At 37.7% G+C, this 25688-nt stretch overlaps 1 protein-coding gene across 1 annotated transcript; it reads right to left on the reverse strand.

The window, feature by feature from the left end:
- Positions 1–38: 38 nt before the first annotated feature.
- On the reverse strand, positions 39–24852 carry ppt2b (palmitoyl-protein thioesterase 2b). The gene is made up of 8 exons (XM_061982806.2): positions 24491–24852; positions 11090–11243; positions 10415–10510; positions 7473–7580; positions 7305–7388; positions 4856–4940; positions 3145–3199; positions 39–1795 (listed from the first exon to the last, which is right to left on the reverse strand). The coding sequence occupies exons 1-8, from the start codon at positions 24677–24679 to the stop codon at positions 1652–1654; spliced, it is 915 nt and encodes a 304-aa protein (XP_061838790.1). The 5' UTR covers positions 24680–24852; the 3' UTR covers positions 39–1651.
- Between the last annotated feature and the right edge of the window lie 836 nt (positions 24853–25688).

A 25688-nucleotide genomic window follows, 5' to 3' on the forward strand; every position in this document is an offset into this window, starting at 1 on the left:
AGAATTATCACCCAGAACATATTTTTAAAGACATTTTATTGAAGACACATCACACTGACAGATGACATTGTAATAAAAATAGTCAATATAATTGCATCCATTCGTTTTCAAAATGTGCCCCTTTTTACATTTGGACATGATGTATGAAATCCCTTGAAGACATACCATAATTAGCTCTGTAAATTCACGTATACAGTATATACAATAATACAAAAAATACTGTATAGAAACAAAACCACATCATCTCATCTTCCCTTATTAGGTAAAAATGTTGCCCAATCATGTCTTGTTTATTATACAGTATATTATTCCTTTCAGGAAGTACACAAATCCCTTCAGATCCACATGTACTAAATGTTCCTATGATATTATATATATTATCTAAAATACTACAGTACAGTTATGAGAATTCAATCCATTATGGCAAAACAGGCACGACAATAAATATTATTCAAATGACTAAATACCAAATGCGATGAAAAGGTAAAAAGTGACATAATAATGGTATATATTAAATGGCAGGTACACGTTAAAACAACACCGCCACTCTTTCAAGTTTCTATCCAACCATTTGACAACATCAGCTGTTTGTCTTAGCACTTATGGTATGCAAGCTGTAACACTGACGCATGAAGGGGAAATCTCGGACTGCTTTTAATACAGCTACTGTGCGTGAATTCATAACCACAGCATATTAAAACTTTGAACAGGAGTAAGGCAGTGAGTCTGTACAAGAAAACAGGATGGCAAAACATCGCTCAGGCACTGTTGTGTTGCTTTGAGGTACAGAGTGGGACCAATAAATGCTACACGCGTGGACAAGATGCCTCTCTGATGGATGACTGGACTAAGATTTAAAAATAAAAGATAAAGAGAACACCCTTCTACTTCTATTTCCACACTTTATGGAAGCGTTTACAGTTAAATATACAGTTTACTTGTGCCTTACAAATAAAACAACAAGATAATAATAAAATAAGTAAAAATTAGGGATGTCCGATAATGGCTTTTTGCCGATATCCGATATTCCGCTATTGTCCCACTCTTTAATTACCGATACCGATATCAACCGATATATACAGTGGTGGAATTAACACATTATTATGCCTAATTTGGACAACCAGGTATGGTGAAGATAAGGTACTTAAAAAAAAAAATTAATAAAATAAAATAAGATAAATAAATTAAAAACATTTTCTTGAATAAAAAAAAAGAAAAGTAAAACAATATAAAAACAGTTACATAGAAACTAGTAACTAATGAAAATTAGTCAAATTAACTGTTAAAGGTTAGTACTATTAGTGGACCAGCAGCACGCACAATCATGTGTGCTTACGGACTGTATCCCTTGCAGACTGTATTGATATATATTGATAAGCATTGTAGGAACCAGAATATTAATAGAAAGAAACAACCCTTTTGTGTGAAAGAAAAAGTGTGAATGAGTCGGAATGAGTGTAAATAAAAAAAATGATACCGATAATTTTGGATATTACATTTTAACGCATTTATCGGCAGATATTATCGGACATCTCTAGTAAAAACAGTACTGTCAGCTTCCCCATTAGATCCAAACAATTTCAGTTTCAAATTATGCAGGTGGAAGCCAGAATCCGATGAAGCGGTCGAGACGATAGTGTGTGCGTTTGTTTCATACCAGCCACTTCTCCATACAAGTGTGAAACACAGTCTCATTGGAGTGCCACCAAATGTGTTGGACGTCAGGAACAGAACACAAGATCAGAGCCCCACGAGCCGCCAAGGTTTTCAAACCAAAGACATCCTTTAAGTAAATCTGGATGAAGAGGAAACAAATATTTCAGCACAGATATTTATATACCGTATTCTCCAGACTATAGGGCGCACCGGATAATTAGGCGGACTGCCGATGAGCAGGTCTAGTCAGGTATATTTTCATACAAAAGGTGCACCGGATTATAGGGCGCCATTAAAGGGGTTGTATTATTATTTTTTTCTTTCTAAATTTAAAACATTTCCATGTGGTCTACATAACATGTAATGGTGGTTCTTTGGTCAAAATGTTGCATAGATTATGTTTTACAGACCATCTTCTATTCGCTTTCTGACAGTCTCCTCAGGATGCGCCGTTTTGTGGGCGGTCTTATTTACGTGGCTCACCTTCGACAGCGTCTTCTCCCCGTCATATTTGTTGTAGCGGTGTAGCGTGCAAGGACGGGTGTTGAAGAAGTGTCCAAAAATGGAGCTAAATGTTTTAATGACATTCAGACTTTACTTAAATCAATAACGGAGCAGCATCTTCTCATCCGTGAAATCCGGAAATGTGTCCCGTGAAAAACCGTCCGACCGGAACTCTCTAATAACCAAAGTTCCTTGTGTGAATTATGTAAACTCACTACACCGGTATGTTTTAGCGCTTTCATAGCGAGTTTACTGACAGATATAAGTAAGAAGAACTTTACACTACTTTATATTAGAAATGGCAACAGCGGAGGATGAATGTCCCATAACAAGATAGAGATTAAAGAAGAAGCTTATCGACTACTGTGTCGGCACGGACTACAAAGGCGGACGCGCACAAATTTTCAGGACTTATGCAGATGCCAAATACAAATCCGCAGGTACCAGAAGGTAAGAAAAGTTGCTTTTGTATAATATTGCGAAACAAAACGCCAAATAATATGTCTTACCTTATACACACACCATAATAATACTCGTATGTTGAAGCACAGTACAATCTATCAAGCGATGTGGCTTCATAGCTTACCAAAGTCGTACTAAAACATTTTGATAGATCTTTGAGCGCCATGTGTAATGTTCTATATTTTCAACGGAACATATAACATTTTGGTGTTGTTTACTTAAGTCATATTGCAGTCTACACGTATCTCTTATGTGTGACTGCCATCTACTGGTCACACTTAAAATAGCTTCGAGGTCGGTAAGCACAACCAGAATTATTCCGTACATTAGGCGCACCGGGTTATAAAGCCCACTGTCGAGTTTTTGAGAAAATGAAAGGATTTTAGGTACGCCTTATAGTCCGAAAAAAACGGTAATAATTGCTTTTATATGACTGATAGATTACTAATGGCTCTTTAAAACTCCCAAACTGCACTTTCTGAACACTAAACTAGTCCTAAGATGTGTGAAGTTTCCACTCACGTCTTGACTCTGCATCTCAACAACGGTCTCGTTGTCGTTGAAGAATCCAAACTGACTAAAAAAAATAAAAAAAATAAAAAGTAAGTATAGGCGAAACAGGAGAGTTAATGTGTGACAGGATCACATGAGTATCATCTGTTTGTCCACATGCCAAGAGAAGAAAAACAGTCCCATGTGTGAGCAGGAAATAATCCATGGCAACGCACTTTGACTTTGAAAGCAGGAGTATACAGTAAATAATACTGCATGTATTGGACTCAAGTGGGTGTTCCAAAAGGGACAATGATAGACACTAGAGCTGGGCATCGAGCATTGATTTACAGTTTGGTAAACATTTGGTCTTACATCCCCATTCTCCCTAACCCATCCAAATTTTTTTAAATGTCAATTCCCATTTCCGTTGCCCGGAATCGGAGCTGGAATCGTCCAAACTCGAACAATGCCTAACCCTAGCAAACGCACATTAAAACTGGTTTGTGAATAATTAAAACGTGCTAAAGGTAGGACTATTCTTAGCACTGCTAACAATAGTCCTACCTTTTAGCCCCTGACGCCAACTTTATTTAACTTTTGTGTGGACTATGCTTAAAAGCAGAGTCTACGCCAGGAAACCAACCAAGTGAAATTAATTCTACTGATTCTTCAAAGTATTGTGGTCAAATAACCATCTAATAATTTTTTTAAGGAATCGATGACCTTGTGTACCATATTTTCCGGACTATAGAGTTATAGGGGTATATAAGCCGCACCCACTAAATAAAAAAAACAACAACAACAAAAAAACATTCCATATATTAGCCGCACCACATTATAAACCACAGATATATATACGTTGTGAAATTAGTTACTTACACAGAAATATTTTGTAAATGTTTATTTACATACCTTAATTGTTTACAAACGGTGCCTGTAACACGGCAGTAAAATGGAACATCAAACAAAACAGAAGTCATCGTCATGGACCCACTAGCTGCGGAAGCGAGCTCTCCAAACAGCTGAACAGACTCAATAATTCCATGGTGGCGTTTTGGTAAATCTACTTAGGAATTTGTAAAACTGAAATAATACAAAAAGAATGCCATTGTAAGATAATAATAGTAACACAGACCCAGTGTGTTAGCATATTAGCTAATGGTCATGACACTAGCTTGATTACATTACAATAGCACATACAAATATGCATTAAAACACTCCAACAGACATCCCACATGGGACAGTTAAGTATGTATGAATTATTTTAGTTATATTGTAAAACTTACAATCGTTGCTTGGAGTGTTGAATGAAGAATCTATACGAGGAGAAACGCTATGGAAAATGAAACGGCACTTGTAGTTTCGGTTCAAAGCACTAAACGGAAGGAAATACTGTTGACTGACAACCCTAACTCATCCAAAAGATGGCGCCATAGTTCAAACAATAACACACCTTTTCAGTCTCTTTGGGTGTTTTATGAAAACTTATTGTTGAACACAAGACATTATGGCCGTTCGAGGAAAAATTCATAAATTAGCCACACTGTTTTATATGCCGCAGGGTTCAAAGCAAGGTAAAAAAGTAGCGGCTTATACTTCAAAATTTACGGTTACTACCCCGGTTCAATGAAATCATTAAATGTCCAACATTAATCCATTTCTGTGATAGGGGTATGTTGTACTGCATACAATACTGCTGTGTGTGATAAAAAAAACACAAAACACATGCAAAACTCACCTCGACTGCCAGGGAGTGATGACACCGTCGTCTGGTCCTCCTACAAGCACCAACTTGTCGATTTTTAAGAAGTTTTTCTTCCATTCTGAGAGTTGAACGGAAAAGATCACCATTATCAATCATGTTTATTAGTAAATAGAATCAACTATTCCCACAGTCAGATATTTAGCACGCTCTGTACTTAGTGATGTCATGCATGCTACAGTAGCACGAAAACAGTTGGCATGCAAGGTGCCCCCACCCCAAAAAAAACAAAAACAAAAAACAAAAACAAAAAAAAACCCGCGAGTTGAGAATTGCTCTAAAGTACAATATAACCCGCTTATATTGACCACGACAATGTTCTTGTTATAATGACAAAGTGCCCACCTAAGTCGTTGTCGATATACTGTAAATGAATTTTATTTTGTTGATTCTTAGTTAACTTGTATGTTCTCCATTGTTGAATGTTAGTGTATCAACATTGCTCAAAAGACTGAAGGCTAACGAACTAACCAAATTTATTGACTGGCTCATTAACATGAACGATGGGTTTGTTTTTATTTGAAGCATGACAACTGACTATGCTGAAACATTTCCATTTCCATCTCCGTAAACAAAGGCAGAAACAGCGGCAGCTTTGCACAGAGTGGGTGTTGGTCTCCTCTCTGCTCTGAATGGAAGGGAACTTTATTGTCGATGCACTTAAAAGTACAACGAGCTGTCTAAGAGCAGACATTCAGTAGACAGGGCCTGTGAGGAAAGACTCACGACAGCACCGCTTGTACGTTCAGGACATTAGCATGATACGTGCTTTTATGTCCCCAAAACATCCCAAAAAGTCGCTTTTGAGAAAGAAAGTCACTAAGAGAAGTTGGAAAGATATTAGATTTAGCGAGAAAGTCGCCTAGGCAACACTGTGCTGAGGTGTGTGTAGAGAGTAGAGACGCCAAGACCCGCCTTACGTTGCTTCTGATTGGTTTACATTGCCTTGTGCCTTCCGTGGTTGGCTAGATTTAGGCTCAAGAATTTATGGATTGGTCTGGGACTGGGTAATTCGGTCAGTCAATCAGGGTTATTACTGGAACTACGGCAAGCCGCGGGGGAAAAAGTTGATTGTTATGAAAAAAATAAATATAGAGTAGTGAATGGGTAACTATAAGAATGAGAAATGTCGAGTGTGGCGTGACAATGGGTTAAATTGCGTGACTCTCACATAGGGCTGGGCGGTATACTGGTACTACAGTTAATAGTTAAAGAAAGCGGTATATATTTAAGACAATACCGCCATACCAGTATTTTGGATGTGCCTTTGCTACGGCCGTTTGCTCTTCTCTGCGCCTGACAATGACTCTCAATGACGATTGATACATTGATTGATTACAGCTTTATTTACACATACACCAATTTCCTTGAGAACCTATATCTCTCCAGGTGGCAACTTTATCACCATTCTCATCTGTTTATGTAGTTCACTTCTGTTAGCGAAATAGCACAGAAGCTAACGTTAGCTTTGATTTGGGCTTTCATGGTAAACAACTTAAATTAATGTTTTGGTCATTGTTTTATCCAGACGCATACATTTATCCAAATGTGGCCAAGTAGACTCATCATAGTAAACCAACCAACCAATCATGGATTTTCTTATACGTAAGCCAACCAATCATTGATTTCTCCTGTATATTTTGTCCCCTTCCTGTGGAGTTGCATTTCTCTCTTTCTCTTCTCCCTCGCTCTTCTTTTGTAGCGTGTAGCTTAGCTAACCGCTACATGGGTCTAAAAATAGCTAAGCTACAGAAATCGCTACTTGTTTAAAAAGTAGCAAAGCGACTGGGAAATGTAGTTGAGCTCCGTAGCTTCGATTTTTAAGTTAATAATTTCTAATGGAAAATCGTAATTTTTACCACTTGCAGCCGCAAACCGGAATGGATTATCAAAAACCGTACTCATTACGGGAAAACCGTAGTTGTTGGCAGGTATGGCAAAGAGATTTGAACACACATCGCAGGTCGGAAAAAACGAAGAAAAACGGAAATTTTATATATTTTTACAGAGATAAAAAAGATGGATTTCCGACTATAGACGGAAAAATCACATGCCTGCTTTTTGTTATTTTGTTAACTAACTGTACTGTAACTGACCTTTTTTTCACCTAGAAAAACATCTCAGAAAGACGGCGCCGTCTTATAGTTGTTGCCTAGAGATTCACAGATCCAAACCCTAAAGTTATCCAGAGCTTTTCTTCCAGTCACTCACCCATACCAGTGACAAGGAGATGCACACATCTACAACCAGCTTTAAGGTTTGGGACAGGCTGACATTGTGTAGTTATGCCTTGTACTCTTACACAGATTTCAAGTACATTCACATTGTTGTGACTGATTTGTTTTGTAGTTCTTGCATATTGACAAATCTATGCAGGGGTCACAAGGTGTCTGTTTTCATGTGTCAACTCATGGACTTTGCTGACCTGTTGAATTTGGATTCAGTCTTTCACTGTTGAGCACCGCCAGATAGTCACTGCTGTTCACATACATGTCCCTGTGGTGGGGATCTGAAGAGGACGACGACATAACATGAAAGCCTATGAAAAAGCTAAAAATGTACGAATAGTTTGAAGTTCATGTCCCAGTCTCACCATTCCAATAGTTGCAGATGGATATCCTCTGGCCGATGGCTGTATAACAAAGGTGGTACAGGTTGGACTTCACAAACTGAGGGAAAAGATACTTCAAGTAGTCGGTATCTAAGAGGGGAAGGGGGGAAAAAGGCACAGGATCCACTGGTGAATTTCAGCAGAAGGGTCGTTCCACCGAATCGATGCCATTTGCTAGTGATGTGCAATCGATACTGAAATGTCGATACCACCAATACCAGATATTTATGCTGTAATAATAAAGTGTAAAAAAGCAACTAAACTTGTGAATGAGGCAATGTGTCAATGCTTTTGTTGAGTCTTAGTTACTGTACATGTTCAGTATTTTCATTTTCATGTAACTCAATTGTTATGTACCGCTAGTTTTTAAGCTACTGGTAGTTCTTAATAATACTTTTATTGTAACGACTGTATTATTTTACTCATTTCCTCTTTTATGGTTTGAAACCTGGCCATTAGAGTGTACTTTCAATTTGTATGATTTTGTCCTGTTTTTTCTGTTGTATTAGCTCACAGGTGCCAGTTCTGGCCCGCCACATAATTTTATGTGGCCCGCAAAAGCCTGGAAAAAATGGGTTTCAATAAAATACAGATTTTTTAATACTTTTTTTTTACTAATGCATTCGTTCTTTCAATTTTGACAGAAAAAAATGCATATTTTAAACTTTAATATCATCTGATCATGCCAATTATATTATTATATACTGTATTGCAAAACTATTTTTGTGAGATAAAAATAAATTGTTAAATATCTGCTTGTCACCTTTATTTATGATTTTAAAGCAAGTTATACATACAAAACATTTTATAATCAAATGCATACGCATTTCGATTAATCATGATTAATCACAGGTTATTACCCGCATGCATAATGTAAATTTATTTTTAAAACGCGGCCCTCTGAAAGCAGCCATTACTGCGATGTGGCCCTGAATGTAAATGAGTTTGACACCCCTATACTTCAGAGTTTGAAAAAAAATAAACAACTCTGTCTTGTGTTACTTATGCTATGAGGCTTGTTATTATTTGAAATACACAACTTTTTAAATTTTAGCTCAAAATATTGGTATCGGATCGGTATCGCCGATACCAGCCTGAATCGGTATGGGATTGAAAAGAAAAACAGTGGCATTGCACATCACCACCATTTGCTTGTTGTAACACTCAAAATAATCTTTGTCTTTTTTTAACTCTGAATTTGATAAAAACACATATTCAAATACTCAAAAGATGTATTTTAATATGACGTGGTATGCCTCGTTGGTGTATTTTGTTTTCTTGCACTTTTGAGTATCATTTGCAAGTATGCAAATGTGAAATGGCCCTATAAAATCACCAATGCCAACCAGTAGCATATTTAGTACGGTTTTAATGTAAATTAGCATCGAGCTAGCGAATTTGTTTCAATGCATTCTTTTTATGTTGGAACGTCACTGAGAAGTTATTTTGTATCTCCTGTAAGTCCTATTAACACACTTTATTTGTGTGTGTCAGGTTTTACAGTGTTTGAAGTAAAAACTCTTAAAAAAGCACCTCAACTGGAGTCTTTATTGACAACCTGTAATCTGTCTGCTTCGCCAGCACAAAAAAAGACGTTAGCCGGAGCGGAACAGCGGTCCTAAACCAAAGATGACTTATTAGGGTAACAGGATTGAAAGTAATAAGAGTTTTTAGAAAATAATTAGGAAATACATGAAATATATCTACCGGTACATGGATGTGATGCTGATAGCAATTATAAAATTTCAACCCAAAAAAAAAAAAAAAATTAACGCAAAAAATGTATTATTTAGTATTGTGTAATCAAATACAGAAGAATAAACCCATTGTTGGCCTAAGTGGACCATGTGATTCGTAGAAGATTGAACCTTTTTCAGACCTGGGCAAATTAAGGCCCGGGGGCCACATGCGGCCCGTTAAGCTTTTCAATCTGGCCCGCCGGACATTCCCAAATAATTATTTTTGATATTTAAGATGGAAAGTGTAGCTGCCATTATGATGTGCAGTGATGTTTTCTAATGACCGTAAGTCTTCAACTATACAAAGTATTTCAATGGTTGGAATCTGCGCTTATTGTTGATATACCAGTTACTATGGGAATCTAATGAGTTACTATGGTAATCTAATTAGTTACTATGGTCATCTAATTAGTTACTATGGTAATCTACGTCACAGCAGCTCAGACAAGGCACCAAGCAGTGTGGGCGGGAAGCGTGTTCACAGATGTGGAACAAAGTTCTAAAGCTGAGTGATAGATCAGATGTATCAGATTGTAGGTGGGTTTATTTTGTACCCTTCGCGTTCATATTTCACTGTTGCATTTTTGTTGCGTTTCACTTAATTGTAAAATATGTTGATCGAAAGGGGGTGTGACATTCATATTTTGTCAATATTCAGTGTTTTATCGTTCATAGAAAAATTTAAAATTCCAATACGTTTTATAAGGCGGTCTGTCATAACATTTTTAGCATTCAATCAGACATTATTGTCAGGTTTTGTATTAGTGTTCCTAAAAATAGATATACCGGCCCCTAGACACATCTTTTTCTCTAAATGTGGCCCCCGAGTCAAAATAATTGCCCAGGCCTGGGTTAATGGGCAACAGGATTGAGTGAAAATCAAACTTATGTGTGAAATGTAACTTTTTTTTTTTTTTTTTTAAGAAAATAAACGTAAAGTACAGTTGTGATTAATTATTATATTTTATGATAAAGTCTAATTTTAGGAAGAGAGGGACAGAAAACAAGTGTTATTTTGTTCAAGGTAGGTTAATATTTTCAATTGTATTTATTACATGTGCAATTAGATCAATTTGCAGAACACTTTACTGAATAAAACACATATTTGACAGTAAATTGTATTATGCATATATACATTTTATTTCCTGGTGACGCAAACTGCTCCTTGGTTTGTGAAGAACTCACCTCCGTATTGTCCGGCCTGAGGGGAGGACAGCGAAATGAACGTGTGCACGTTGTGATCGGGCAAGGTGGAGAGGATTCCCCTGCAAACCAGCCCACCTGGAATAACATTAACAACAATTTCAAGACTGATTTTTGGAAAAAGATTTTGTTGTTACGAACAAAAAAATCAATGTCATCTTTTCAAAATCAATTAATTGAAGGGTAAGATTGCAATAAAACTGCAGTGCAGCAGTAAAAGAACATCTTTCTTTTCTATTCTAGTCCATTTTTATAATATATTTTCTTTATTTCCTAAGCTTTCTACTCCATAAAAACTCTAGTAGTGGGCATTGTTTTATAAATATTTAATAATCCAATAGAATTATTGGAGCGGAGCCTGAAATTAACTGGTTGTATTAGACGTTTATTATGCATGCCAATATAATCCGATACATGTATTTTTGGTTGATATCGGACCCCATACAGGATATAATATATAGACTGAATTGCAGATTTCCGGAATGGGAAGAATAATAATGTTTGCAGCAATTAAAATGAGCTCCTCTTAAAGGGAACATGTACACTTTATAAAGAACAGAGGTCGGGTTTCGTCAATTCTGTACCTACTTGACGTGTTTTATCACTCGAAATAAAAAAGCACATGTGAGACTGACACACGTGCGCACACAAACACACCTTGAGAGTAGCAGATAAAATGGACTCCCTCTGCAGAGTTTTGCATGATAGGATAAATAGCGGCCTTGAAACCCTCCACTTGCTTCCACATCGGCTGCAGACTCGCACTCCGGTCAAACAAGTCGATCACTGTCACGTTTGTTCCAGGATGAGACTAAAGGAGAGAGGGAAAAAGTGTCAATATCATTCATTATGGTTGTTTTAACAGTCAGATGTCGCTCTTATCAGAATCAAAATATATACGTTAAATCCTAACAATATTGAATACAAAACACACATACCGGTAATATATAGAAAAAGACAAAAATATTAGAATGATATAAAAGTACATTATTTTAGATTTTTTTAATATAACATGAGTAAGATTTAAAAAAAGAAGAAAAAGAGCAGTTAGTTGTCACTGAGCTAGAATACACAATGTATTGTTTTTAACTAGGGATGTTCTGATCAGGGATTTATGCTGCCGATTCCAATACCTATTGTCCATGAGTGAGATCGGTCGATACCAATACCGATCACATGTACTAACTGTACATTTTTCTATCTATTTATGGCCTATGTGTCAAAGTCAAGGCCCGCGGGCCAAGAATGAATAAATTATGGCCCCCGGGATGATATTTGATTAGTATGAAGGGCGGAATAGCTCGGTTGGTAGAGTGGCCGTGCCAGCAACTTGAGGGTTCCAGGTTCGATTCCCGCTTTCGCCATCCTAGTCACTGCCGTTGTGTCCTTGGGCAAGACACTTTACCCACCTGCTCCCAGTGCCACTCACACTGGTTTAAATGTAACGTAGATATTGGGTTGCACTATGTAAAGCGCTTTGAGTCACTAGAGAAAAGCGCTATATAAATATAATTCACTTCACTTCACTTCACTATTAAAACCGGCCCGAAGGTTACAGCCGCTTGCTGCTGTATTGCACGCACCAATACTCCATCAGTGTTAGCGCTAGGAATTTTCTAAATGGGGTCCCAGAGACCCCATCAAGTCATAAAAATGGGGTAACCATTTAATTTTTGGGGTCCCACTTTTTTGTAACCGTTTTGAAAACAAATGATAAATGTATGCATTATCCTGTTATATCCATCCATCCATCCATTTTCTACCGCTTATTCCCTTTGGGGTCGCGGGGGGCGCTGGAGCCTATCTCAGCTACAATCGGGCGGAAGGCGGGGTACACCCTGGACAAGTCGCCACCTCATCGCAGGGCCAACACAGATAGACAGACAACATTCACACTCACATCCACACACTAGGGCCAATTTATCTCACATTCTATATTGTATTTTTTGAAAAAAGGTCATCATAAACGTTACCTAATTCATAAAAAAAAATAATACAAAAGAAAACTAATTTTTATGCTTATATACATTTATTCAGTTATAAACATTCATTCATTTTGTTTTTTCCTTCGTGGATCTAAACTTTACTGCTGCCGGTATTTTTTTCTATATTTTTATTGTAATATTTTCAGAATGTGTTTGTTCTATTTTGGCCAAAGTAAGACAAAGAAAACAATCTGAAGTTGTCTTTATTTTTTTAGATTTAATGCCATGATTTTAATAGTCTGGCCCGCGTGTGGACAGATTTTCCTCCATGCGGCCCCTGAGCTAAAAAGATGTTTGATACCCCTGATTTATGGTGAGTACTCCTGATAGTTTAAAAATGTAATCATAATATTTAAACCAGTTCCTTTTTTTGTTTTATTATATACAATTGATTGAGCAAAACAATGCCAATAGTAAGTACACAATAACTAAACTAAAGCAAAAAACACCTTTTGTATTACTCATTGAAATCCTTTGGTTTTTGCCCTCAAAATCCTCATGTGTTCTAGGAACAATTCCCTAAATTGGCAATAAACAATATCGACCTAATCAGTCCAGTGTTGACCATATTCTAACATTATTACCTTTGGTTTTGACAACACTAATTTTTGGATTGATCCGCCCTCCTTACATGTCGTGCACTTCTGGCTGGGATAATGCCGACACATCGACATTAACAGTTGTTATATTATCCACTCTCTAACTCTTATTAATCTATGTATTAATTTCCCGTTAATAGCTGCTTACTTTCTGCTGTACGGCGCTTCCATCTACACCTCTTAAAGTTTACTATGCACTTGTTTCTTCTGTTGTTACGAGATATCTTAGCTAGCTAGCTTTAGGCCCTCCACACACTTATAAATATTTCCTGTGCTCTTAAAACACTTTATAGCAGTGGTCTCAAACTCGCCCATATTTTGTGGTCCTCTACCTATAACTTCATAGTTTAGGGCAGAGGAGTCCAAACTATTTCCAATGAAGGCCGCACACTGAGAAATTAAAGCATGCGGGGGCAATTTTTATATTTTTTATTTTCAAAACCAATACAATATATAGATTTTTTTTCACCTTTGGGCTCCCCTCAAGTTTGGTCCCACGGACATGAAGGGGGCTCAGTCATTAAAATGTTAAATCAGTCATATATATATATATATATATATATATATGTATATATATATATATATATATATATTTTTTTTTTCAATGCTTAAATCTCGAGATCAACTTTTATTTTTAAAATATTTTTTATTTTTTTATTTAATACTTTTTTGGCAAATCCGATTTTTGGGCAAAAACACAAAATACCCCATTTTTAATATTACATAATCAATATAACATTGATTTATGATTTTTTTATTATTATTTTGAGCAATGACAGTAAAAAAAAAAAAAGTCCCACTAAAATTCTTGGGGGTCCAAAAGTGTCCCACTTATGAAAGTGTTAAAAATAAGTCATACATTTTTTTTCTCCAATGTTTGAGTCTCTAGATAAACTTCAGATCTATTTGTTGATTGTAAGTTTTCATTATTTTTTATTTTTATTGGTTTGTTTGTTTATTTTGTACCCTTTTTGTCAAACAACTTAGTTTTTTATACGGCAAACACATAAAATAAGCAATATTTTCCCTAAAAGTATAACATTTTTGATGTGAAGTAATTGGAGCTTCAAACAGGTCAATAATTCAAAACATTACATTTGATTGATTATTATTTTTTGAGTAATTTAATTTTTAAATGAAAATAATGCCTGCAAGGCAGCTTTGTGGTATTAGAGACACAATTTAAACTTTTCTCGTTACATTCTACCTGTTTGCTGTTTTATTCCACATTTTCATGTTTCATTTTCTTTTTCAGTAGTATTTTTAAATGTTGCCGGGAGCCATTAAAAAATTAGCTGTGGGCCACAAATGGCCCCCGGGCCGCACTTTGGACACCCCTGGTTTAGTGTATTTGCGGCCCATGCACCCTGGGTGGCAAATAGTCAAATATATTATGGCAAGCTTGAATCCCACAACATAAATTAACTACAACAAACATGCTGACATAAAAATCCCAGCGCTACAAACACACTAGAGATGCGCGGTTTGCGGGCACAACCGCGGAGTCCGCGGATTATCCGCGGATCGGGCGGATGAAATAAAAAAAAATTAGATTTTATCCGCGGGTCGGGTCGGGTGGTTGAAATAAAAAAAAATTAGCTTTTAAATAAATTCAGGCGGGTGGCAGTTAAACCAATTCGGAAATATATATACATAGTTAAATGTTGTTACCCACATACTAAAAATGAGCAGGCACCTGCAACATATGCCACAACAGAAGAAGAAAAAAAAAAGAGATGGACACTTTTACGGAGCGGAGAAGGGACGCCTCGCCGGGGTCCGGGACCGAGGCCCCTTCCCCCGAGAGGGCCCCACCGGGAGCCGTAGCTGAGGCGATCCGCGAGAAGGGCCCGACGCACGTCCAGGGTCACCACCGCGCCCACCGCACCGACACCCCGCCTCGTCCGCCTTCGCCGCGGCCGGCGTCACGCGCAGCAGGTAAGCAGCTTACCTGCCCGCCACCCCCGTGGCCGGGGGCTCGTAACAGGGGTCACTCCGCGCGCTCCGCCCGCGCAGCTTACCTGCCCGCCACCCCTGTTGCTGGGGGCGCGTAACAGGGGTCACTCCGCGCGCAGTGCGCTCACGAAAGGGGTGGGGCTCACCCTGGTTGATATAGACAGCAGCTAGGACGGTGGCCATGGAAGTTGGAACCCGCTAAGGAGTGTGTAACAACCCACCTGCCGAATCAACTAGCCCTGAAAATGGATGGCGCTGGAGCGTCGGGCCCATATACCCGGCCGTCGCCGGCAGCGAGACGCGCTTGGAGGTGCGCTCAGCGCGGCTCCCATATGATTGCGCACTGGTGTGCGTCTGGGTCGTGACAGCGTGGCACGCGAATGTCTGTGCTGCATTGGATCAGTCTCCTTTTTTTAACAGGCAAAAGCTTTATAACATCACTAATGCCTTGCATCGTCTATATTAGATATATAACAACGGGCGGGTGCGGGCGGATGCGGTTCTGATCAAATGTTAGATCGGGTGGATTGCGGATGGTTGACGACTTTCTGATGCGGTTGCGGATGAAATAATTGCCTATCCGCGCGTCTCTAAAACACACACTGGGGCAACACAAAGAGCAACTTCCTGTAAACAAGCGGAAGTGTATCTAACCATCTCCTGGGAAACTCAACAGTGTCAAAATATATAATTTTACATTTATAATGACTTACGTGCGATGCACTAAGATCGCAGTAACGAAACCGCAAAGTAGCGGGGAACACCGTATTACTGCGCCAAGCACTAGCTTGCTCGCTAGCTTAAAAGCTAACATGAATACATGTACAATACCCAAAACCAGTGACGTTGGCACGTTATGTAATTCGTAAATAAAAACAGAATACAATGACTTGCAAATCCTTTTCAACTTATATTCAATTGAATAGACTGCAAAGACAAGATATTTAATGTTCGAACTGAGAAACTTTGCGCCTATAACAATCCGAATGGTCCTTTTCCTCTTTGTTCCGGAGGACATGACATCAACAGTTTCCAAATACAATTTGAAATGTGGACTCGTCAGACCACAGAACACTTTTCCACTTTGCATCAGTCCATCTTAAATGAGCTCGGGCCCAGCGAAGCCGGCGGCGTTTCTGGGTGTTGTTGATAAATGGCTTTCGCTTTGCATAGTAGAGTTTTAACTTGCACTTACAGATGTAGCGACGAACTGCAGTTACTGACAGTGGTTTTCTGAAGTGTTCCTGAGCCCATGTGGTGATATCCTTTACACACTGATGTCGCTTTTTGATGCAGAACCACCGGAGGGATCAAAGGTCCGTAATATCATCGCTTACGTGCAGTGATTTCTCCAGATTCTCTGAACCTATTGATGATATTACGGACCGTAGATGGGGAAATCCCTAAATTGCTTGCAATAGCTCGTTGAGAAATGTTGTTCTTCAACTGTTCGACAATTTGCTCACGCAGTTGTTCACAAAGTGGTGAACCTCGCCCCATCCTTGTTTGTGAATGACTGAGCATTTCATGGAAGCTGCTTTTATACCCAACCATGGCACACACCTGTTCCCAATTAGCGTGTTCACCTGTGGGATGTTCCAAATAAGTGTTTGATGAGCATTCCTCAACTTTCTCAGTCTTTTTTGCCACTTGTGCCATCTTTTTTGAAACATGTTGCAGGCATCAAATTCCAAATGAGCTAATATTTGCAAAAAATAACAAACTTTTCCAGTTCGAACGTTGAGTATCTTGTCTTTGCAGTCTATTCAATTGAATATAAGTTGAAAAGGATTTGCAAATCATTGTATTCTGTTTTTATTTACGATTTACACAACGTGCCAACTTCACTTGTTTTGGGGTTTGTACATGAACATAATTCCCCATTAAGAAACAACATAAACTTGTATAAACACATTGCTGCCTGAGCAACTAAGGTAGTCAATTCTGCACATTGGACCTAGAAGCTGTGCTCACTTAGCACTGAGTGATCGATCTATACTCCCAGGAAAAACGGTGAGTCTGTGAGTTTATCAAGTGCAGTTATCAATGACGGTTCTTCGATAATTTCAATTTAAAAGAGTAATACCGCGGTTGGTTACATCCTTAGTTGTGAAGTGGGCCCATGTACGGTGATCTTTAACTAGTTTCTAAGTAAGCAGGAGGCATTCAGCAATTTCATGGACATGCAAATGCGAATAAAAACGAAGATCTCAAATATCAAGTGATAAGGAGTGTTCTCTAATTTCTTCGTGAATAATGAATGATTTCTCGGATTGTTTGTAGTGATGATTCTCTGACGGCCTTTAGAAATATGAACAACGTTCTCTTGTCAGAAACGTTTGAGGTCTGGTTTCAAGCTACATATTCAACATTCATTAGAGTAACAAAAGCCCGAAATTTATCTTGGTATGACCATACCAACCTTTTTTCTGAGTCAACACCACCTTATCTACAAAGCCCATTGGAAAACATGTGAAAAGATTGCAATAGTATTGAAAGAACATGTACTGTAAAAAGGTTTTTGCATACAAAAAATCCCAAACAGATATGACACTAAAACTGCTTTGATCAATTCCAAATTACCACTTCATATATGGGCTATTCCACCAAATAAAATGTATAAACGCACAATAAAAAATGTATTCAAAATACAGTACAGGCCAAAAGTTTGCAACAACTTCTCATTCAATGTGTTTTCTTTATTTTTATGACTATTTACATTATAGGTTGTCACTGAAGGCATCAAATCTATGAATGAACACATGTGGAGTTATGTACTTAATAAAAATGGTGAAATAACTGAAAGCATGTTTTATATTCTAGTTTCTTCAAAATAGCCACCTTTTGCTCTGATTACTGCTTTGCACACTCTTGGCATTCTCTCAATGAGCTTCAAGAGGTAGTCACCTGAAATGGTTTTCACTTCACAGGTGTGCTTGAAGCTCATCGAGAGAATGCCAAAAGTGTGCAAAGCAGTAATCAGAGCAAAGGCTGGCTATTTTGAAGAAACTAGAATATAAAACATGTTTTTAGTTATTTCACCTTTTTTTGTTAAGTACATAACTCCACATGTGTTCATTCATAGTTTTGATGCCTTCAGTGACAATCTACAATGTAAATAGTCATGAAAATAAATTAAAAAAAACAATTGAATTAGAAGGTGGGTCCAAACTTTTGGCATGTACTATATATTGTTTCTTTTTAATTATGCAAAATGTGTTTAATATTGTATTGATTTTATACTTAATAAATCGAATTAAAAAGATGAACTTAAACTTCTTTGAACACTGGAAAAAAATTGAATTTGTTGCAGGTCGTCGCTTCCAACGAAACTGCATTCCCCCACGCCCCCTATGCGGGACAAAAAAGCATTTGTCTATTTTTTCTCATCATTTTAACTAATAAAAAACTGCTAGCAAGAGGTGGCTAACATTGCGTCTTATAAAGCCCTCCAAAAAAACTAACAACTTTATACACATGCTATATCAATGTAAATACATTCATGATAACATGTCATACTTACACTATGTTGGTAATTTTAAGTATTACAGGAACTTTTCGCCTAGGTGCATTGTTTATACAGAGCTCATAGCAACGATCGTTATTTTTGTCAACAACTATCACTAATCATGGCAGACTTCCTGATATTTGGTGAGCCAAAGAACTTTGGGACAAACGATGATCCAGGACCTTATTTTTTGAGCCTGCATATACAGAAGATGAGCTACGCGTTTTAGAAGGTGGTTGCTAAGCAGATCCAGCTCTGGTAAAACACTAAGCATCATGTAGCACTAGTAGAAATACAAAATCAGAACATAACAAAACAGTCATGAACAATGTCCGCTCTCACTGGGATGCTTGTATCTTTCAGCACAAGGAATGTAAACAGAGCGTTGTTGGCAGTTTTTGGATTTATACACAGAATAGATTAATCCCATTACCTGCATTGTTACCTGCCTCTTTCTAGCAGTTTTTTTTTACGATTTAGAACGCACAGAAAAGACATGGATTGTGGATGATGGGCCAAATTCCCCAAAAGAGTAGTTTCCCCCTAAATGATTGATTGATCCGATTAATTAAAATTCTCTGATTAACAGGAATTCCCAATTTTCAATAGCAGTATGTCCAACCCTTTTATATTTTGACTACTCCCACAAATTTCATCCGATTTCAACCGTCAAAACATCCGTCTTCGTCAGGACATTCAATCTATCAAATAAAAAATACTAGAAAAAATCTCGGTTGTCCAGGGACGAATTACCAGGAACGTTCCCTATTGAAAAAAAATGGGCAATACACAAACCTCTCCATATCCCACATTTCTCAACTGATATGAACCATTCCAACATCCACACACTCCACTCACCCTGGAAATTTAAGCCAGCATGTTTCCTGGATCCCAAAAATTCCTGTATTACCCGGAAATACCAGGAATTTCCCTCCTTTAAAAATGAATCAGCAATATACAAACTTCTACATAATCCATTTCTCAAAAATTATCCTTGCTCTAGTTCAGGGGTCTCAAACTCAATTTACCTGGGGGCCACTAGATGCAGAAACTGGGTGAGGCTGGGCCGCAAGAAAAGATTTCTTTAAAAAAACTAACATGCACTTTTTAATGAATTCACCTTCTTTGAATGGCTATCCCGCCCTAGCAACATACTTGCCAACCCTCCCGATTTTTCCGGAAACTCTCAAATTTCAGTGCCCCTCCCGACAATCTCCCGGGGCAACCATTCCCCCGAATTTGTCACGATTTTCACCCGGACAATAATATTAAGGGCGTGCCGTGATAGCACTGCCATTAACGTCCTCTACAACCTGTCATCGCGTCCGCTTTTTCACCATACAAACAGCGTGCCGGCCCAATCGCATGTTGTATGCGGCTTCTGCAGACACACATAAGTGACTGCAAGACATACTTGATCAACAGCCATACAGGTCACACTGAGGGTGGCCGTATAAACAACTTTATCACTGTTACAAATATGCGCCACACTGTGAACCCACACCAAACAAGAATGACAAACACATTTCGGGAGAACATCCGCACCGTAAGACAACATAAACACAACAGAACAAATACCCAGAACACCTTGCAGCCCTAACTCTTCCGGGCTGCAATATACATACCCCGCTACCACCTAACCCCGCCCCCCCCAAACCCGCCCGCCTCAACCGACGCACGGAAGGGGGGGTTGAAGTGTGGGGGCGCAGGGTTGGGGGGTCGGGGTTTGGTGGTAGCGGAGGGTGTATATTGCAGCCCGGAAGAGTTAGGGCTGCATGGGATTCTGGGTATTTGTTCTGTTGTGTTTATGTTGTCTTACGGTGCGGATGTTCTCCCGAAATGTGTTTGTCATTTGTGTTTGGTGTGGGTTCACAGTGTGGCGCATATTTGTAACAGTGTTAAACTTGTTCATACGGCCACCCTCAGTGTGACCTGTGTGGCTGTTGATCAAGTATGTCTTGCAGTCAGTTACGTGTGTGTACAGAAGCCAAATACAGCATGTGACTGGGCTGGCACGCTGTTTGTACAGGTTGTAGAGGGCGCTACAGGCAGTGCCATCACGGCACGCTCTTAATATTGTTGTTTGGGTGAAGACAGTCGAGAGAATGGTTGCCCTGAAATTCGAGAGTCTCCCGGAAAAATTGGGAGGGTTGGCAAGTATGACGCTGTCAAGCGCCATTCAAATAAAACACGCGGGCCGCACTAACATTACATTTTCATATTAAGGTGCGGGCCGCAAAATAACGTCTCGCGGGCCGCAACTAGCCTGCGGGCCGCGTGTCTGAGACCCCTGCTCTAGTTACTCAAGTGCTAGCATACTAACATTAGCAAGCTAACATTAGGGTGCTAACTTTTTTGTAGCTTATTTTGCAACCGTTTACCCCAGAGTCATAACTTGGTTTGCGACACATGCTACCTGTTAGTATGCAAGCATGTTAACCTTTTTAGCTCATTTTGTAACCATTTACCCCTGAGTCATATAACTTGGTATGCGACACATGTTAACTGTTTGCATGCCAACGCTAGCATTTCAATTCCAGCCGCGCGTGTGGGCAGCTCGCACATTTTAGTGGTAGCATTTACATGCAAATCCTGCCGGAATTGCACAGATTCTAGTTTACTTGGTAAAGTCTGTCTGTATGAGGCTGGGCTGCACAAAGTATTCACTTCAGAATTACGTATTTAACCACATGGTTAATTTGGTTAACTACTTCTACCAGCAGCTATAGTGAACCTGACCTACGGGAGGCCTTAAGTCATTATAGATTTGAAATTGGAATATATTTCAACACTGTTGAGTTCCCCGGGAAATGTGTAGAAACACTTCTGCTTGTACAAAGGAAGTTGCTATTTGTGTTCCTCCTCATTGTGTGTTTGTTGTGCTTAGGGGATGTGATAACGATGATAACCTCAGTAAAACTCCTGACAGCTAGTATTACTGTTAAAAATTGGCAAAAAAACTGATAACTGCACTTTGATAAACACACGGACTGACTAGCGCCAGCTCGCTAGCTTTAACACTGACATGAAAACAAGAGACATTAACAGCTCTCCCCAATAAGAAAATACATACCCCTATCTAAACTTAAATAAACACATTGCTGTCTGAGCAACAAAGCTATTAAACTGTGCACATTGAACCTACAAGCTGTGCTCTATTAGAACAGACTGATTGTTCTATACTCGGAAGAATACTAGGTGTTTTTACGGTGCGTTCAAGAATCGCTCAACCGAGTAGGACGCAAAACGCCGGCCAGAAATAATAGATAATGATAATAGTTACGCACTTTTTATTTAAATAAATCTTAACGTGCCAAGGTACAAACCAATATTTAACAATAAAAGCTTAGCCATTAAGATAAAATACTAAGACTAAAACACTATTAGTGAAGCGTAAGAAACACAAAAAAGTGTGTCTATTCATTTCAGTTGTTTAAAAAACACTTGGTCAAAATATTTCAGTGTGTGTATAAGCAGGTACTTTTTGAGCACATTCAACAATACCACCATTATAATGATAATTGTAATCATTTTGGTCACGATAACTGATATGAAATGTTCATATTGTTACATCAAAAGTTGTGCTGTAATTTTTGTATTTGAACCGTTATTGTATTTATAGCATGGGTGCTGGAAAAAAACTTATTCATATCCAAATAGCGATTTATTACAATTCTGAATCAACTTTTAAAAACGATTTGTTTAGGCCATCTCTGCTCATACTTCCAGTGCGTATATATCATATATCAGCAATGTAACCTGTTTTTTTAAAAAACGTTTTACTATAATTTACACAGCAAATAATGTACTTTTAGTAATGTACTTTTAGGAATCTGTTTAAAACCGAGAAACGATTTGGAATGGAATTGTCACCCGAAGAATCAGAATCAAATTGAATTTTAAGCTATTCTGAAATGTACATCCCTGGAATTGAATGTGGTTTTCGAGCGGGATTCAATATTGTGAAGTGAATCATATTTATATAGCAAATAATGTACTTTTGGGAATCTGTTTAAAACCGAGAACCGATTTGGAATGGAATCGTCACCCAAAGAATCAGAATCAAATTGAATTTTAAGCTATTCTGAAATGTACATCCTTAGAATTGGAATGTGGTTTTCGAGATTGTGAAGTGAATTCTATTTTCGCTAGTGACTCAAATATCTAAGTTACATTTAAACCAGTGTGGGTGGCACTAGGAGCAGGTGGGTAAAGTGTCTTGCAGTGACGAGGATGGTGGAAGTGGGGATCGAACCTGGAACCATCAAGTTGCTGGCCCGGCCACTCTACCAACCGATCTATACCGCTGTCATAACACCGGTACATTTAACTATTAGCCACCAAGGGCCACAATCAAACTGAACTGTAAAGTTAGGTAGAGGGCCACAAAAGTACAAAATGTTCAGTATTTACTAATTCAATGCCAAAAACACATTACTGTTATTTTCAGTCCTGTCTCTCAAGCGCGTCATTTTCAACTTACTTTAGCAGGCACTAAATAAAGTTAATAAACATTGAATCGTTTAATATATCTTAATTATCAGATTTAGAGTTGAATGTCAGGTAATTTTGAGAGTTTACAACAATAACTTTTGCACCCATTCTGTGAAAGAAAATGTAAATGATTAAATTGAACAACAACATAGATTGAGTTTGAGTTTATTTTGAAGTGGATCATATTAGTACATCGTTTGATTTCTTTGCTTTAATCCATTCCATAATTTAATTCCACATACTGATATACTGATGGTCTTAAGTGTTGTACGTGCATACAAATGTTTTAAATTACACTTTTCGCTAAGATTATATTTCTCCTCTTTTTTTGAGAAGAGTTGTTGTATATTCTTGGGTAGCAGATTATAGTTTGCTTTGTGTATAATTTTAGCTGTTTGCAATTTCACTATGTCGTGCAATTTCAGTATTTTTGATTCAATAATGTATGTTCTCTATATCCAACATTATGTATTATTCTAACTGATCTTTTTTGTAACACAGTTAATGAATGAAGTGTACTTTCGTAGTTATTTCCCCATATTTCTACACAATAACTCAGATATGGAAACACTAGCGAGCAGCAGAGAATATGAAGTGATTTTTGGTCTAGAACAGGGGTAGGAAACCTATGGCTCTAGAGCCAGGTGTGGCTCTTTTGATGACTGCATCTGGCTCTCAGATAAATCTTAGCTGACATTGCTTAACACGATAAGTAGTGAATAATTCCGCTGGTAATCACAGTGTTAAAAATAACGTTCAAATTATGAAACATTCTCATGCATTTGAATCCATCCATCCGTTTACTATCGCACCTGTTCAAGAAGTCGAATTAATGGTGAGAAGTATTTTATTTATTATTGGTTAGCTTTAGAATAACAATGTTATTAAAAAGAATAAGAGACTTATTATACTGTAAAAACGTTGGTCTTACTTAAAAATGCACACATTTAGTTGTATTCAGTGTTAAAAAATATTATATGGCTTTCACGGAAATACATTTTGAAATATTTGGCTTTCATGGCTCTCTCAGCCAAAAAGGTTCCCGACCCCTGGTCTAGAACATGTTTTGCTTTATTCATTATTGACGTGTTTCTTGCTACTTTATGTTGTATATTTTTTTACATGCGATTTCCAGTTCAATTTATCATCAATCATTACACCTAGGAATTTGGTTTCATTTACTCTTTCAATTTCTATTACATCTATTTGTATTTGTGTTTGTCTTTCTCTTCTACTGTTACCAAACAGCATTATTTTAGTTTTACTGAGATTCAAAGATAGTCTGTTTTTGTCAAACCATCTTTTTAATTTGTTCATTTCTTCTGTTATTATTTGTATGATCTTCTGTGTGTTCTCTACTGAACAAAACGCAGTTGTATCGTATATAATAATACTAGCTTCAAATATTTTCTAATCACATAGATTAGATGTGTTTATTTATTAAATTAAATCACAAACCAGCTGTTTATAAACATTATGCTGTATAATTCAACAAATAAGAGACTTGAGCACCGACCTCGTTAATGAAGCGTTGCAGGTTCTTAAAATCTCCCGAGCTGTCGAACAAGCCGTGCACGATGATCACCGGCTTGTAGGCGACCACAGCTGCCCAGAGACCCCCGACCAGAAGCGGCCAGAGGAGTGGGATTGTCCCGCTACCTGCCCCCCTTCTCCGGCTTATCAAATCAGTGACGAAGCCCTTCATAACAACTTTTTTTTAATTAAAAAAAATATCTACCGTATAAAAAACCGTTCTCTACTGAAACACAGAGGCGATAAATACACTCGAAATAAAAGTTAACACCCGCTCCATTTCCACCTGAGCTTTGACGACGAGAGATCCATACTGTTTGCGTGTCTTTGTTTGTTCCGGTTTTATTTCAAACGTCACGCTTTAGATTAACGTCACGTCCGGTTAGGAAAATCACGCCGGTAAGGCTTTTTAGGGTTAAAATCACTTAAAAAAAACGTATAATTACTGAAAAAATTCATAGTTGAGCGAAATTTAACTATAGTAATAAAAAGTGAGGACGATTTTAAATAAAATTGTTTTATCAATAATTATTATTTTTCTTAGTAATTTTATTAAGATTACTTACAACTGGCTGTGTTTTAGAAATATTAAGAATATAAAAATAGTAATACATAATAATTATATTGAATATGTTTGTATTGTAAAATTCCACTAATTTCACCATTCAGAATTAGGGATGTCCAATAATGGCTTTTTGCCGATATCCGATATTGTCCAACTCTTTAATTACCGATACCAATATCAACCGATACCAATATCAACCGATATATACAGTCGTGGAATTAACACATTATTATGCCTAATTTGGACAACCAGGTATGGTGAAGATAAGGTACTTTAAAAAATAAATAAATAAATAAAATAAGATAAATCAATTTAAAACATTTTCTTGAATAAAAAAGAAAGGAAAACAATATAAAAACAGTTACATTGAAACTAGTAATTAAAGAAAATTAGTAGAATTAACTGTTAAAGGTTAGTACTATTAGTGGACCAGCAGCACGCACAATCATGTGTGCTTACGGACTGTATCCCTTGCAGACTGTATTGATATATATTGACATATAATGTAGGAACCAGAATATTAATAACAGAAAGAAACAACCCTTATGTGTGAATGAGTGTAAATGGGGGAGGAAGGTTTTTTGGGTTGGTGCACTAATTGTAAGTGTTTCTTGTG

The sequence above is a fragment of the Nerophis lumbriciformis genome, linkage group LG21, assembly GCF_033978685.3.
Source record: "Nerophis lumbriciformis linkage group LG21, RoL_Nlum_v2.1, whole genome shotgun sequence".
Lineage (NCBI taxonomy): Eukaryota > Metazoa > Chordata > Actinopteri > Syngnathiformes > Syngnathidae > Nerophis > Nerophis lumbriciformis.

Bases quoted from the DNA above. Each gene is read 5' to 3' on its own strand.
- ppt2b (XM_061982806.2), bottom strand. From the start codon at position 24,679: ATGAAGGGCTTCGTCACTGATTTGATAAGCCGGAGAAGGGGGGCAGGT. The intron at 11,244-24,490 runs GTCGGTGCTCAA...TCTCTCCTTTAG, and splicing joins TGCAACGCTTCATTAACGAG to TCTCATCCTGGAACAAACGT. The intron at 7,389-7,472 runs GTGAGACTGGGA...CGTCCTCTTCAG, and splicing joins CATCTGCAACTATTGGAATG to ATCCCCACCACAGGGACATG.